This window comes from Pygocentrus nattereri, chromosome 16 (assembly GCF_015220715.1).
Source record: "Pygocentrus nattereri isolate fPygNat1 chromosome 16, fPygNat1.pri, whole genome shotgun sequence".
Taxonomy (NCBI): Eukaryota; Metazoa; Chordata; class Actinopteri; order Characiformes; family Serrasalmidae; genus Pygocentrus; species Pygocentrus nattereri.
In genome coordinates, this window is record NC_051226.1 from 3,152,546 (window position 1) to 3,168,442 (window position 15,897).

General features: G+C 43.2%; 1 protein-coding gene across 2 annotated transcripts in view; it reads left to right on the forward strand.

The window, feature by feature from the left end:
* LOC108440613 (arf-GAP with Rho-GAP domain, ANK repeat and PH domain-containing protein 1) overlaps positions 1–15,897 on the forward strand; it is a 41,383-nt gene that overhangs the window by 24,891 nt on the left and 595 nt on the right. For both annotated transcript variants that reach the window (XM_017719566.2, XM_017719567.2), the window contains exons 11-23: positions 456–655; positions 2,641–2,726; positions 3,565–3,747; positions 4,546–4,711; positions 5,601–5,645; positions 6,696–6,819; positions 7,376–7,475; positions 8,420–8,615; positions 10,018–10,063; positions 10,265–10,443; positions 11,513–11,722; positions 14,179–14,284; positions 14,391–14,538. In XM_017719566.2, the coding sequence (XP_017575055.1) occupies positions 456–655; positions 2,641–2,726; positions 3,565–3,747; positions 4,546–4,711; positions 5,601–5,645; positions 6,696–6,819; positions 7,376–7,475; positions 8,420–8,615; positions 10,018–10,063; positions 10,265–10,443; positions 11,513–11,722; positions 14,179–14,284; positions 14,391–14,538 (1,789 nt within the window). The remainder of the gene's footprint in view (positions 1–455; positions 656–2,640; positions 2,727–3,564; positions 3,748–4,545; positions 4,712–5,600; positions 5,646–6,695; positions 6,820–7,375; positions 7,476–8,419; positions 8,616–10,017; positions 10,064–10,264; positions 10,444–11,512; positions 11,723–14,178; positions 14,285–14,390; positions 14,539–15,897) is intronic.

Sequence of the window (15,897 nt, forward strand, 5' to 3'; positions counted from 1 at the left end):
TCTCTAGTGAAGACAAGGGTTCTGTATAGAACCATGAACACTCAAATGGCCATTTGCATGCGTCAGTGCTTTGCATAGTGCAATGGTTCTTCAGATTGATTTGGGTGGGGATATAGCAGATTGGTGAAAAGGGTTCTGCTATTGCTACAATATCAAGCTTGCAACAATAGCAGAACCCTTTTGGGTGCTATACAGAACCATTTTCAAAAGAATCATGTACAGCACATTCTCCATCACTCTGAAGCACCGTGCAAATTGGGGTGTTTAATGCCTTTAATGAAGAACCCTTGAAGAACCATGTTCTTTAAGAGTGTAGAACAGTGCTAGTAAGATGCTGAGTGGTGTCTGGCAGAGTTGTTGTCTCTCAGTTTGCTTATGTTTGGTGATAATTGTGTTGATGTGCTGTATTTTATTCCTGAGGGAATGACGTCCTTGTCTTCTCGGTTCTTGTCCAGCTTCTCAGCGGACTCTTCTCGAGATCTGACCACGTGGCTCAACAAGCTGAACGAGGTGATCCGCAGTGCCCTGTCCTGTAGCGAGGTGGCGCTGCGCCTGTGGGCCAGTCCTTGGAACAAAGTGTGTGCAGACTGTGGCAGCTCCAACCCAGAGTGGGCGTCCATCAACCTGCTGGTGGTCATCTGTGAGGCCTGCGCAGGTCAGTCTGTCGCACATTTAGTTTGATAGTTTGGCCCAAAATCATTACTCAGGTCGTTCTCCGTTTGGAGTGGGAGTTCAGGTGGATGCGTGTTTAAAAAAAGTTTCTTTCCTTCCAAAACTGAATAATCTTAACAGGAGACGTTAATGGATGTATTATCATTTATACAGAAAGGAGAGATTAATCTAAATGTTACAGTCCCTGGTGTTGTATGAATATGGTGTAACACCAGTGACGGCGACTCCAGTGACATTCTGGTTAAAGCTGAGGATTCTGTAAATCTGCTGACTCGTCAGTCAAGTGACCTTGTACAATGATTTAAAATCAGTAATAAAAATGATATTTACAGCATTACTTTGACAAAATATGAATTACCCAGCCATTAAAGGACAAAACACTGGTGACGCATAGATGTTATGAGCTGCCTGATAAACTGAATCATTAATAAATTAATGAAATACACTCACCAGCCACTTTATTAGGTTGGACCCCCTTTTGCCTTCAGACCTGCCTTAATTCTTCATGCCAGACTTTCAACAAGGTGTTGGAAACGTTCCTCAGAGATGTTGGTTGGTTATTTGATCTCCTGTTGTCTTTCTATCATCTGGAACCAGTCTGCCCATTCTCCTCTGACCTCTCACATCAACAAGGCGTTTTCGTCCACACAACTGACCGCTCACTGGATATTTCCTCTTTTTCGGACCGTTCTCTGTGAACCCTAGAGATGGTTGTGTGTGAAAATCCCAGCAGATCAGCAGTTTCTGAAATACTCAGACCAGCCCGTCTGGCACAAACAACCACGCCACGTTCAAAGTCCCTTAAATCCCCTTTCTTCCCCGTTCTGATGCTCGGTCTGCACTTCAGCAGGTCGTCTTGACCACCTCTACATGCCTGAATGCAGTGAGCTGCAGCCGTGTGATTGGCTGATCAGCTATTTGTGTTAACGAGCAACTGAACTGTACCTAATAAAGTGGCAGGTGAGTGTATACTGAAAGTGTGACTCGCCTTCTCCTGCCTTGAGACACTTCCTCTCTGATGAGCCTCGACCCAAAGAGGCAGTTTATTAGAGCTGAAAACGGCATTAAAATGGAACACGAGAGTCCTGATAACACCGCTGACCACAGTCTCCATCACAAATGATTTAAAATAAAATGCATGTTTTTAAATGTAGTATAACTTTAATGATATAAAAAGTAAAATGAATCGGTTTTATACAAATCCCTGAGTCAAACCTCTTAGAATATTGCTTCATATTAAAAATGGTTCCTCAGATTGGTTTCGTGACGAGCTGCTTTACAGAATATAAAGGGATAAGAAAGAGAAATCGGAGAAGGAGGAGGGCAAAGTTATTTAATCTTAGCTCAGCTGTGTAAACGTTTAGACGGAGGTTTGGAGCTGTGCTGAATGTTTTAAACATCTTTGTAATGGTTCAGACGTCTTTACAGTGGTGGTGATGGGAACCAGGCGTCGCCATGACTACAACACAGATATAGGCATTTTATTTACCATCCAGAACCACCAGAGAACCTACACGAGTCTTCTGAGCTTATATGGAATGTTGATGATGGAAAACAGCGGAAAATCTGGAATAATCAGTTTTCTTTGGGGACTATTTTGCCTCAACATGCACCACATATACCCCTCCACTATGAATAGATATTAAAAATACATTTCAGGGCAAACATCTTCTCAAAACTATCGTAAAACAGTGCCTCAGTATATTGAGGCAGGGAATTCATAACCATTTCATGTAGGAACTTTCTGTGAGGAGCTTTTAGAGGTGGACGTCTGGTTCCTATCACCACCACTGTGAAGAGTTCTGGCTCGGTAAGCTTCTTCAAAACAGAGCATTTCACACCAAACCACTGTGAATGAGTTTGTTTTAATCTTGAAGGGGGACGACCGTGAACCTGAATTAGACATGATATCTCTGAGTCAGCCAGAGCGTTATCACTGCAAGCTTTCTAATGAGCTTATTTTTCCAGGAGTGCATCGATCAATGGGCAGCAACAGGTCCAAAGTGCGCAGCCTGAAAATGGACAGCAAAGTGTGGACAGAACCGTTGATTGAAGTGAGTTGACTTGCTTTGGACAAAACCTAACGGGAGCAACTTTGCTAATACAGATGTTTAATATCAGCCATATTATAGAGCTGTGGCCACCAGGGACGCAGGAGGGTGCTTTAAAGATGAAGTGACCCTTATTTGTGCCACAATGAGGAAATTTAACCCATCTGAGCAGTGAAACACCACATACACACTAGTGACCACACACACTGGTGGGCAGCCCTATCCACAGCACCCAGGGAGCAGTTGGGGGTTAGGTGTCTTGCTCAAGGGCACCTCAGTCATGGACTGTCAGCTCTGGGAATCGAACCGGCGACCTTCCGGTCACAGGGCCGGTTCCCTAATCTCCAGCCCATGAATGCCCAGCCGAAATTTTAAACCCTTGATATCCAGACTTAATACTAAGGCTTATTATTCAGTAAGTAAATTCAGTAAACGCAGGTTTTAGAAGTGACATTTTTTTAGGTTTAAAATGATATAAATAGACTTGGAGCTCAGACACGGCCTTCAGCTCTGCACTTCCCTCTTTAGACCTCAACCTGGTTGTGTTTCAGCGTCAGGCTCCTAAAGTGTCCAACAAATAGAGCAAGGCTACTGTAGAGTTAGATAATATATGAATAAAGCATGAGACTCCACTGTAAAACAAGCACGCGTAGGTCTTCATCACGTTAGTTAGTTTGAAGTTCTGATCTTTTTTTATAATTTTCAGCAGTTGATGTTCAAAAATCCTAAATTCTGGGTTTAAATGTGACGTTTAAGGGGTCAGGAAGTGTGACCCAGTATGCAGATGTATGTGAAGCTGCTGTTTGTTGCCGTGTTTGAAGTGTAAATTTGTTTTCCACAGCTGTTTGTTATTTATGGAAACAAGGCTGCTAACAATGTTTGGGGCCACAACATGCCGGCGGCAGAGCAGATCCTTCCTGACGCTTCTCAGGAGGAGCGGGCGGAGTTTATAAAAGCTAAATACTGCAGGGGTCTTTACCGCAAAGCCCACCCTCTGATCTCTAACCAGACGTTGCTCAACAAGGTCAGACTGGACATCACTAGGTCTCCTCTAGACTTCACTAAATGCCAATCCTGCATAATCCCTGATGATTACATTTAAGGATTAAATGAAGACAGAAATCACAAATACATTAGAAGATTACATTTATAGTAGTTACTAAAAAATTCATAGTAGATTCTGAACCATTCATAGTAAAATCATTCGTAATGGATACTTAACAATTTATACCACATACTAAGTAGTTCATGTTAGTGAATAATTCAGTAATTATTGAAGAGTAAATACTGAAGAATTCATAGTAGATACTAAATAATTTGTAGTAGTTACTGAATACTTTGTAGTATATACTGAATAATTTGTAGTGGATGGTAAATACTTCATAGTAGTTCCTGAATGTTTTATTGTATGTATTAAATAATTTGTAGTACATTCTGAAAAATTCATAGTACATGCTAAGTAATTTATAGTAGATACTGAATACTTCATAGTACTTACTGAATAATTCATAGCAGAAAATAAATACTTCATAGTAGTTCCTGAATATTTTATTGTATATACTGAATAATTCATTGTAGATACTAAATTCATGGTAATTATTGAATAATTTATAGTGGTTACTGAATAAATTAATTGGAGGGACTAAATTATTCATAGTAAATACTCAATGATTCAGAGTAAATGGTACATACTTCATAATAGTTCCTGAACATTTTATTGTATATACTGAAAAATGTATGGTAGATTCTGAATAATTAGTAGTGTGTATATATAGATAAGCCTGTAGTTTCAGGGATTAAAAGTCTTGTGTTGTTTGCGTAGCGTCTGTATGAGGTGGTCTGTGGTGTGGATGTGGAGGAGACCCTCTCCCTGCTGTGTTCTGGAGCTAAGGTCCATGCAGGCCCTCAGAGTCCCTCAGCCATCAGTCTGGCTGAAAATGCCGGACAGGCCCTGCAGACCGAACTACTGAGACACAACGAGTACACCGGTCAGCATCACACTCACATCATCATCAGGGCCAGTTTTATTTCAGACATGCAGTTAACCTGATCACTAACGAAGACTACTGGAGTTTAATATGAGTTATTTCTCACTCAGAGCTCACAGAACCTGTAAACCTTCAATCCATACCATATTAGAAGAGGAGATACTGTATTATGACCGGTTAATGCTGTGTGTGAAGTCTCATTTTGTGGAAAGGAATAAACAGCCTATATGTTTTCGCTTAGGGGTGGGCGATATGAACTCAAATTTATATCATGATATTTTCCAGTATACTGATGATATTATATTCTGACTAAACTAATGTATTTGTAGTGCTAATAAAATAATAATAATAATAATAATAATAATAATAATAATATCTGCATATGGTTGGTAATTTTTATCCGCTGGTTTGGTTAGTGTAGTGGTTGCCACCTCTACCTTCTACACTGTAGACTGGGGTTCAATCCCCACCTCGGTAACCACCCTACACTATACCAATAAGAGTCCTTGGGCAAGACTCCTAACCCTACCTTGGCCTACCTGTGTAAAATCGTCCGATTGTTGGTCGCTCTGGATAAGAGCGTCTGCCAAATGCCGTAAACGCATGTGTCAATTCGTATCACTGTTGTCAGAACAAAACCTCGTATCTCCAAAATGGTAACTCCGCAGGAGAAGGAAAAAGCCTACCTTACTTTTAATGTAAGTCTATGGAACCGGACGTCTTTCCGAGTCATTTCGGGCCATTTCTGTTGGCCCATTCATGATGAAATTTATAAACAATGTAAAGAGGAACAGGCCTTTGACCACAAATTATCTGTGAGTGACCAGATCCAGACCCTCTGTTTTGTTGTCTGGTTTGGCTGATTTTCTGGTTCTGTGCTGTTTTACAGAAGCGCCTAACATGGACCAGCAGAAGCAGACAGTGGAGCAGATCGGTAAGACTGAAACACTGACATGCTCATTTATTTCAAGTCCCACGGATACATGGGAATCCAGCAGTTACATGTATGAGATCTTTAATGATCTACCACAAACAGGCAGGATTTTGTTACCGTGCCTTTAAGACTGATATGCGTAAACGACCTCGGCTAATTGTGTGCCCTATTTTGTGTTTCGTTGACATGGTCACATATAAATATCAGCAGTTTAACCCCACCCACTCAACCTACAGCAGTTTAACCCCACCCACTCAACCTACAGCAGTTTAACCCCACCCACTCAACCTACAGCAGTTTAGCCCCACCCATTCAGCCTACAGCGGTTTAGCCCCACCCATTCAGCCTACAGCAGTTTAGCCCCACCCATTCAGCCTAAAGCGGTTTAGCCCCACCCCTTTAGCCTACAGCGGTTTAGCCCCACCCATTCAGCCTATAGCACATTAGCCCCACCCATTCAGCCTAAAGCAGTTTAGCCCCACCCCTTCGGCCTAAAGCAGTTTAGCCTCACCCATTCAGCTACAGCAGTTTAGCCCCACCATTCAGCTACAGCAGTTTAGCCCCACCATTCAGCCTACAGCACTTTAGCCCCACCCATTCGGTGTACAGTACTTTTAAAGAGTGAATGAGGCACAAACAGGGTAGCGAATCAGAACAGAGCTCATTTCCATATATCATTCTGAAGGGCACAGTGACAAAAACATCCTGTGTAATTCGAAGGGATAAAGGGAAGTTGAGAAATGTGTGTCATGTAGAAATGAGATGCATTAAACCACAGAGAAGAGAAATTTAGGAAACAAGCCCTTTAACAATGTTTAAATAACTCAGTTACTTGTATTTCAAAAGTACTGCAAGCCTTATAATGGAATGGAGAAGTGAAGATCCAGAGCGGAAGGCGGATCAGGGGGATGTGAAAGTCCTTGTTTGTTGTGGATTTTTTCCCCATGTTGTTTTTGGTTCCTCTTTGGTTCAGAGTGAAATCTGTGAGTGCTGCTTGTGAATCTTCTGAACATGCTGCATTATAATCAGGTCTAATTCTAACGTCATCAGGTCTGGAGGAGCTCCATGGGAAGCTGGAGGATGAGCGGTTTCTGTTCTCTCTGGAGAACGAGTCTGCAGCCTTTGATGTGCTGGACCTCAGAGAGGTCATCTCCATATTCAACCAGTCTGCAGGGTGAGCACGGTGTCTCTGTGTGTTGGGGCCAAACTGAATATCGCTTGGCTGATGGATTACCCCATAAAGAATGGATGAGAATGGATACACAGATCAGCTATAACACTATGACCAGAAGTGCTGCTGGAGTCTTTAAACACCTCAGTGTCGCTGCTGGACTGAGAATAGTCCACCAACCAAAAACATCCAGCCAACAGCGTCCTGTGACCACTGATGAAGGACTAGAGGATGACCAATACAAACTGTGCAGCAGCAGATGAGCTGTCGTCTCTGACTTTACATCTACAAGGTGGACCGACGAGGTAGGAGTGTCTAATAGAGTGGACAGCGAGTGGACACAGTGTTTCAAAACTCCAGCAGTGCTCCTGCGTCTGATCCACCCATACCAGCACAACACACCACCACGTCAGTGTTGCTGCAGTGCTGAGAATGATCCACCACCCAGACTGTGAGGGTCCGTGGGGGTTGACGCGTCAGGCCACTAATGTTTATTCTGTGAGCTGTTGTTACTCACCTGGTGTGCGTTAATCAACACCTGTGTGAATGTGTGTTACAGGCAGACTCACGAGTTCAAGATGTTGACGCTGACCGACAGTCTGAGCTGCAGTGCGGATGGACAGGACTCCCTGCTGCTCCACATGCTGCATATTATCAGGGTACAGTCACTAATCTGTTATTGCAATAACAATGTATTAATAATAATAATAACAATAATAATAATCATCTTATGCACAGACGCCACTGTTCAGAGCTTTAAACTGCTTCAGTCTTATAAACCAGTCTGTTTACAGATACTCGTGAAAAATGATGGTAATGTAATGAGAATCAGTATAAAAATGTGTCAGAATGATAAACAGAGCTGTCGAAGGTTCTACACTGAATAAGAACGCGGCAGAACATCAAAAATGACGTCATAAAATTGAAATCAAGAATGAAGTTCTAGTAAACCCGAATATCTAGAACGAAATTCTAATAAATGTAGTATCCAGAATGAAGTTCTAATAAAATTAATATCTAGAATGAAGTTCTAACAAAATTAATATCTAGAATGAAGTTCTAATAAAATTTGTATCTAGAATGAAGTTCTAATAAATGTAGTATCCAGAGTGAAGTTCTAATAAAATAAATATCTAGAATGAAGTTCTAATAAAATTAGTATCCAGAATTAAGTTTTATTAAAATTAATATCCAGAATAAAGTTCTAACACAATTCATATCTAGAACAAAATTCAAATAAATGTAATATCTAGAATGAAGTTCTAATAAAATAAATTAATGTAGAGAATGAAATCCTAATAAAATTAACAAAGCATTTTGGAGTCCTATTAGAATAATAGCCTAAATAATAAAATAACTCCATCCCAATTTCCGTACTGTAATTTAAATGTGTAATGAATGTTTTATAGACCGTAATGTGCAGCACTGATATTACAGCATTAACAGTGTAACTCTGTAGAACAGCCTTCTGCGCTGTAATGTTGCTTCACTCGGCCGTTCTTGATGGATTTGAGGCGGGCCGCTGGAGGGCGGGGCGCTGAAGGGCGGGGCGCTGAAGGGTGGGGCGCTGAAGGGCTAAGGTTGCCGCTCTCTCTGTGTTTAGGTGGTGATGCCGGGGCCGCTGGCGGACGAGGAGCTGGAGGGGGTCATGGCCGTGTCCAGGCTGTCTCTGCGAGAGGGCAGTGGACTCCAGCACGCTGAAGTTTGGGCTTCACTCAGACCCGGGGAGATGCTGATCTACCCCACACTGCCACACACGCCGCGGAGTGTTTTCCCTATGAACCTGCACACGCAGTACAGTCAGTACCCTCTCCCACACACATTCACATCAGGGAACAAGCCGTGCGTTTGGGACCAAACAGCCAGTGACGCGAGAGAGTTGAGCAGAGTTTAACTTCATGCAGATAAGGAGTGAAGCGATGTGACAACTACCAATAGGAACTGAGCACTGAGCAGCGCATTAACTGCTGAGTACGCACTTTCTAAAAGTTTCTTCAGGGTCTGAAATCCTGAGTCTGAGGTGAAACATTATATTGTGGGTTCATACAGCCCTAATTCCAAAAAAGCTTGGACGCTGTGTAAACTAAATAAATCTAAATAGAAACAGGACACAATAATTTGCAAATGTTTTCTGTTGGTGAAAGGTCTGGACTGCAGTCAGGTCAGGTCAGGTCAGTTCAGTCCCTGGACTCTTCTTCTGTGAAGCCGTGCTGTTGTGATGATGCAGTATGTGGTTCATTGTCTTGCTGAAATATGCTGGGCCTTCCCTGAAAGAGGCGCTGCCTTGATGGGAGCAAGTGCTGCGCTAAAGCCTCTATATACTGTTCATCACTGATGGAGTCTTTCCAGGTGTGTAAGCTGCCCAGGCCATAGACACTAATGCAGCCCCAGACCATCAGAGATGCTTTTGAACTGTGCGCTGATAACAAGCTTGGATGGTCCGTCTCCTCTCGAGTCTGCAGGATACGGCGTCCATGGTCTCCAAAAAGCAGCTGATGATCTGTTCAGACTGACGTCGCATACAGATCACATTTCAAAGACAGTGTGAACAGCCAAACCAAACCTGCTGTGTAAATGTAGCCTTAGTTGAAAAGCTGCTCTTCCAGCTGTTTTTAATTAGCACCACTTACTTTTCCAGCCTTTTGTTGCTCCGTCCCAACTTTTTTGAGATGTGTTGCTGCCATCAAGTTCTAAATGATTTAATGTCTTTAATGAAATGGTTGTTATAATGGCCGATATGGTTATGTTACGGTGGCCGATACGGTAACGTTACTGTGGCCGATACGGTAACGTTACTGTGGCCGATACGGTTACGTTACGGTGGCCGATGCGGTTACGTTACGGTGGCCGATACGGTGGCCGTTACGGTGGCCGATACGGTTACGTTACGGTGGCCGATGCGGTTATGTTACTGTGGCCGATGCGGTTATGTTACTGTGGCCGATGCGGTTTTGTTACGGTGGCCGATACGGTTTTGTTGCGGTGGCCGATACGGTTTTGTTGCGGTGGCCGATACGGTTTTGTTGCGGTGGCCGATACGGTTATGTTACGGTGGCCGATACGGTTATGTTGCGGTGGCCGATACGGTTATTTTGCGGTGGCCGATACGGTTATGTTACGGTGGCTGATTTTAAGAATGATAATTCACATTAATAAGATTTTTTGATTCTATTGTTTTAATGCTATTCTGTAATTTTGCAGGCCTGCACTCCTCTGAGAACACCATTGAACTCACCGCGGCAGAAAAGTGAGTGGTTTTGCTTTCGTTAAGTAACACCAGGATCAGCCGAGACGGTAGTTTGCTTCTTTAGTTTTAGCACTGGAGCTAAAGAGCCAATGTAGCTGAAAGTAATGGTAATAACAAGTAAGTAATGGATGAAGGTAAAACGTGATTTTTGGTGGAACTGTTGCTTCATTTCTGTTCTGACCGCTGTTGTGTCCTTTGCAGGACGCTGTATCTGAAGTTTGAGCGTGATCAGAGCTGCAGTAGCTGGTTTAACCTGCTGCCCAAAGCCGTGTCGTCTCAGAGGAAAAGCCTCCAGCGGTCCGTGTACAAGCTGCCGGCGGGGATGAGCGGACGCGTTCCTCCTGAACTGGAGCGCTGCTTCTCACACATCACTCTATACGGTCAGTCACAGGCTGAGGAACAGTCTAAACCCTGAGGTCTGTTCTATCTGACATCAGTCATGGCATGAGCCCCGCCCCTCCCCGCCCCTCCCCGCCCACTTCACTCTGATAGGATGTACACTGCTGCATAATCCCTGCCCACTCTGATAGGATACATCCAGATACACAAGCTACACCACAATGCATCTAGATGCATAAGCCCCACCCCCAGTAGACTTGAAATAATGAGTTAGTTATCCTGTTATCTTAAGATAACCAAAGTTATTATGAAATGAGTTAGTTGTCTTTTTATCTCTTGATAACAAAAGTTATCTTTAGATAATGAGTTATTTTATGATCTCGAGATAAACAATTTGTTAGCTTGAAATAACAAGTTATCTTATTATCTAGAGATAAAAGTTTTCTTGAGACAAGTTAATCATCTTATCTCCAGATAACAAAGTTATCTTGAAATAACGAGTTAGTTATCCTGTTATCTCATGACAACAAAGGTTGTTCTCGTGAAATAAGAAGTTAGTTGTCTTTTTTTTATCTCGAGATAACAAAAGTTATCTTTAGATAATTAGTTAATTAGTTTGTGATCTCAATGTAACAAAGTTGTTATCTTAAGATAATGAGTTAATTGTCTCATTGTCTAATTGTGTCTTATGTTCATTTAACCAAGTTGTTAGCTTGAAATAATGAGTTGGTTATTTTATCTCGTGATAACAAAAGTTATCGTGAGATAATGAGTTAATTATCTTATCTCAATATAACTAAGTTGTTGTCTTAAGATAATGAGTTAATTATCTTGTTATTTCCAGATAAACAAGTTGTTAGCTTGAAATAACGAGTTATCATATCTCAAGATAATGAAGCTTTTATCTTGAAATAATGAGTTGGCTTATTTTGTTATCTTGAGATAACAAAAGTTGTTATCTTAACATCACAAGATAATTAACTGGTTATCTCAAGGTAACAATCCAGTAAATTCTAGAAACAGCTCATGCTCTCGCTGGACATGCGTAGTTTTGTGAGTGGACTCTGCTGCTGATCCAGCCGTGGTGAAGGCCCTGTGGTCATGTTTCAGGGCTGAAGGTGGACGGTCTGTACCGCCGCTGCGGAATCGCCACTAAAATCTCCCGTCTGGCGGAGCAGCTGCGCTCGGCTCCAGCTGACGCTGTTCTGGGAACAGGTGATCAGGACGTGGTGGACGTGGCTGGAGCTCTCAAACTGTTCCTGAGAGAAATGCAGGAGATCATACCGTCATCAGAGAGGAGCGAGTGGGTGAAGGCAGCAGGTAACGACCCCAGACACGCCTAAACCAGAGCTACACACTCATTACATTACAGGATTAGAGCCTGAACACGCTTAAAAACAGGGTTCCTCAAGGGTTCTTTAGGAAAGAAAATGACTCTATACAGAACCATGAACACTCAATGAACCTTTTACATGATTAAGGGGTTCTTTGCATCATGAAATAGTTCTTCAGACTGATGGAAAAAATGCTATAGATGGTTCTATACAGAACCTTTTTGAAACAGGTTCTATTTAGCACCAAAAGTGTTCCCCATTATCTGATTACTGTCTGACTCGTGTAGACCTGGAGTTTCCCCGTTATCTGATTACTGTCTGACTCGTGTAGACCTGGAGTTTCCCCGTTATCTGATTACTGTCTGACTCCTGTAGACCTGGAGTTTCCCCATTATCTGATTACTGTCTGACTCCTGTAGACCTGGAGTTTCCCCATTATCTGATTACTGTCTGACTCCTGTAGACCTGGAGTTTCCCCATTATCTGATTACTGTCTGACTCCTGTAGACCTGAAGTTTCCCCGTTATCTGATTACTGTCTGACTCCTGTAGACCTGGAGTTTCCCCGTTATCTGATTACTGTCTGACTCGTGTAGACCTGGAGTTTCCCCGTTATCTGATTACTGTCTGACTCGTGTAGACCTGGAGTTTCCCCGTTATCTGATTACTGTCTGACTCGTGTAGACCTGGAGTTTCCCCGTTATCTGATTACTGTCTGACTCGTGTAGACCTGGAGTTTCCCCGTTATCTGATTACTGTCTGACTCGTGTAGACCTGGAGTTTCCCCGTTATCTGATTACTGTCTGACTCGTGTAGACCTGGAGTTTCCTGTTATCTGATTACTGTCTGACTCCTGTAGACCTGGAGTTTCCTGTTATCTGATTACTGTCTGACTCCTGTAGACCTGGAGTTTCCTGTTATCTGATTACTGTCTGACTCCTGTAGACCTGGAGTTTCCCCGTTATCTGATTACTGTCTGACTCCTGTAGACCTGGAGCTTCCCTATTATCTGATTACTGTCTGACTCCTGTAGACCTGGAGTTTCCCCGTTATCTGATTACTGTCTGACTCCTGTAGACCTGGAGTTTCCCCGTTATCTGATTACTGTCTGACTCCTGTAGACCTGGAGTTTCCCCGTTATCTGATTACTGTCTGACTCCTGTAGACCTGGAGTTTCCTGTTATCTGATTACTGTCTGACTCGTGTAGACCTGGAGTTTCCCCGTTATCTGATTACTGTCTGACTCGTGTAGACCTGGAGTTTCCCCGTTATCTGATTACTGTCTGACTCGTGTAGACCTGGAGTTTCCCCGTTATCTGATTACTGTCTGACTCGTGTAGACCTGGAGTTTCCCCGTTATCTGATTACTGTCTGACTCGTGTAGACCTGGAGTTTCCCCGTTATCTGATTACTGTCTGACTCGTGTAGACCTGGAGTTTCCCCGTTATCTGATTACTGTCTGACTCGTGTAGACCTGGAGTTTCCCCGTTATCTGATTACTGTCTGACTCGTGTAGACCTGGAGTTTCCCCGTTATCTGATTACTGTCTGACTCGTGTAGACCTGGAGTTTCCCCGTTATCTGATTACTGTCTGACTCGTGTAGACCTGGAGTTTCCCCGTTATCTGATTACTGTCTGACTCGTGTAGACCTGGAGTTTCCCCGTTATCTGATTACTGTCTGACTCGTGTAGACCTGGAGTTTCCCCGTTATCTGATTACTGTCTGACTCCTGTAGACCTGGAGTTTCCCCGTTATCTGATTACTGTCTGACTCCTGTAGACCTGGAGTTTCCCCGTTATCTGATTACTGTCTGACTCCTGTAGACCTGGAGTTTCCCCGTTATCTGATTACTGTCTGACTCCTGTAGACCTGGAGTTTCCCCGTTATCTGATTACTGTCTGACTCCTGTAGACCTGGAGTTTCCCCGTTATCTGATTACTGTCTGACTCCTGTAGACCTGGAGTTTCCCCGTTATCTGATTACTGTCTGACTCCTGTAGACCTGGAGTTTCCCCGTTATCTGATTACTGTCTGACTCCTGTAGACCTGGAGTTTCCCCGTTATCTGATTACTGTCTGACTCCTGTAGACCTGGAGTTTCCCCGTTATCTGATTACTGTCTGACTCCTGTAGACCTGGAGTTTCCCCGTTATCTGATTACTGTCTGACTCATGTAGACCTGGAGTTTCCCCATTATCTGATTACTCGACCATGTAAACACGATCACATTACTAACAGCCAGATTTTCTGCAGTTATCAGATTATTAAGTGTCTGTAAACACGCTGACTGAGACGTCTAAGGGTTTGATTTGTCCTCGTTTCTTTTCAAATTATCTTCACAATAAAAAACAATAATTTCTCTAACGGATCATCTTTGCTGGAGCATTTCATTCATTCTCAACCTCAGAAAACGTAAATATGATGGATGTTGGGTTATTTTTCAGCTCACGCTCACGAGACTCAGAGGGTGCCGCAGTATCGCAGTCTGGTGAAGCGCCTTACCCCCGACAACAGAGCCACACTGGCCGCTCTGTGTGGTCACCTCTACGTGTAAGACATCAAAAACGTCTAATATAGTTATTACTGTTGTTATAGCACTGTTGAAAGCTTTGATGCTGTGAGTGATTCCCGCTGGTCCTGTACTGTTTGTGCTCAGAGTGCAGCTGCACAGTCAAGTGAACCGCATGACGGCTCATAACCTGGCGGTGGTTTTCGTTCCCACGCTGTTCCAGGAGCTCGCCATGAACACTGACGTGGTCCGACTCACCAAGGAGCTCATTGTCCATCACACGCTCGTCTTCCTGGTAAGAGCTTGCGTCTCTGTCCTTCTCCAACCTCCACCTTTCAGAGACTCTTCGTTTAATTGATTTCCAGTCAAAACGGCCACAAGTACAAGTTATTCATTTTTCAGGTGTTTCTGACGAGACTACACACACCAATCGGGCATAACTGGTACGAGCTGTGCTGGTACGAGTGGATCAGGCACAGCAGCGTTGGAGTTTGTAAACACTGTGTCCACTCACTGTCCACTCTATTAGACACTCCTAACTCGTCAGTCTACCTTGTAGATGTAAAGTCAGAGACGACAGCTCATCTGCTGCTGCACAGTTTGTGTTGGTCATCCTCTAGTCCTTCATCAGTGGTCCCAGGACGTTTCTCAGTCCAGCAGCGACACCGAGGTGTTTAACAACTCCAGCAGCACTGCTGTGTCTGATCCACTCACACCAGCACAACACACACTAACACCACCGTCAGTGTTACTGCAGTGCTGAGTGCATAAAACGGGACATCTGAGATCTATGGAGTCAGATGTTTTGGGCTGATCATCTGAGACGTGTGTAAGGAACAGGAGGCAGTAAATACGTTACTGAAGCACTGACTCTTCAAACCATCAGCGTCGGTTTTGGAGATGTAAAACATCTGGAGGTTGTGATTTGTTTTTGATTGAAGACGTCATGAATGCTGATTTAAATATTTTTAAATATCGCTCTGGAAGAAGTTTCATTGGGAGGAAATTCATTTCAGATTAAGATAACAACCCAAAACATGCTGCTGAGATTCAAACCTGCTGCCGTTCTCACAACAATGGACTGACCACCCCAGAGTCTAACCCTAACCCTCAACACCACTGAACGGGTTTGATTGCTTTAGAAAATCAGCCAGCTTCCAAGACTGAGCTTCGGTGGCGTGTCTGCAGGTTCTTTGAGGATCTGAAAGTGAGGCTCCTGAGAAGAACGTGAAGCTGGACTGAAGGTAAAGAGTGACTCACTGACTCTCACAGCTGTGCGATTGAAATGAATAATTTGTATTTGATGTCCATCTTTGACTGGAAATTAAATAACGGTGGGGGGGGGTCTCTGACTTTTGCACAGTGCATAGATCCAGAGGGCTCCGTCAACCACGTTATCATCAATAAGAAATTCGTTACAATTTACCGTAATTCTTTTGTACTTTGTTATATATTGTTTTTAATACACCGTGAAAGTGGCTCATCAGATCAACCTATAAAAACTAGTTAGTGTGGGAACAAGAAGAACTAAACACTGAGTGAACCATTTCTCCAGTGTAACTGAACTAGTTCAATGACTACGAATCCGTTACCATATCCAGTTTTCAGTGTGGCAGAAACTCAGTGGCCCACTTTTTAAATAAAAAATTTAATG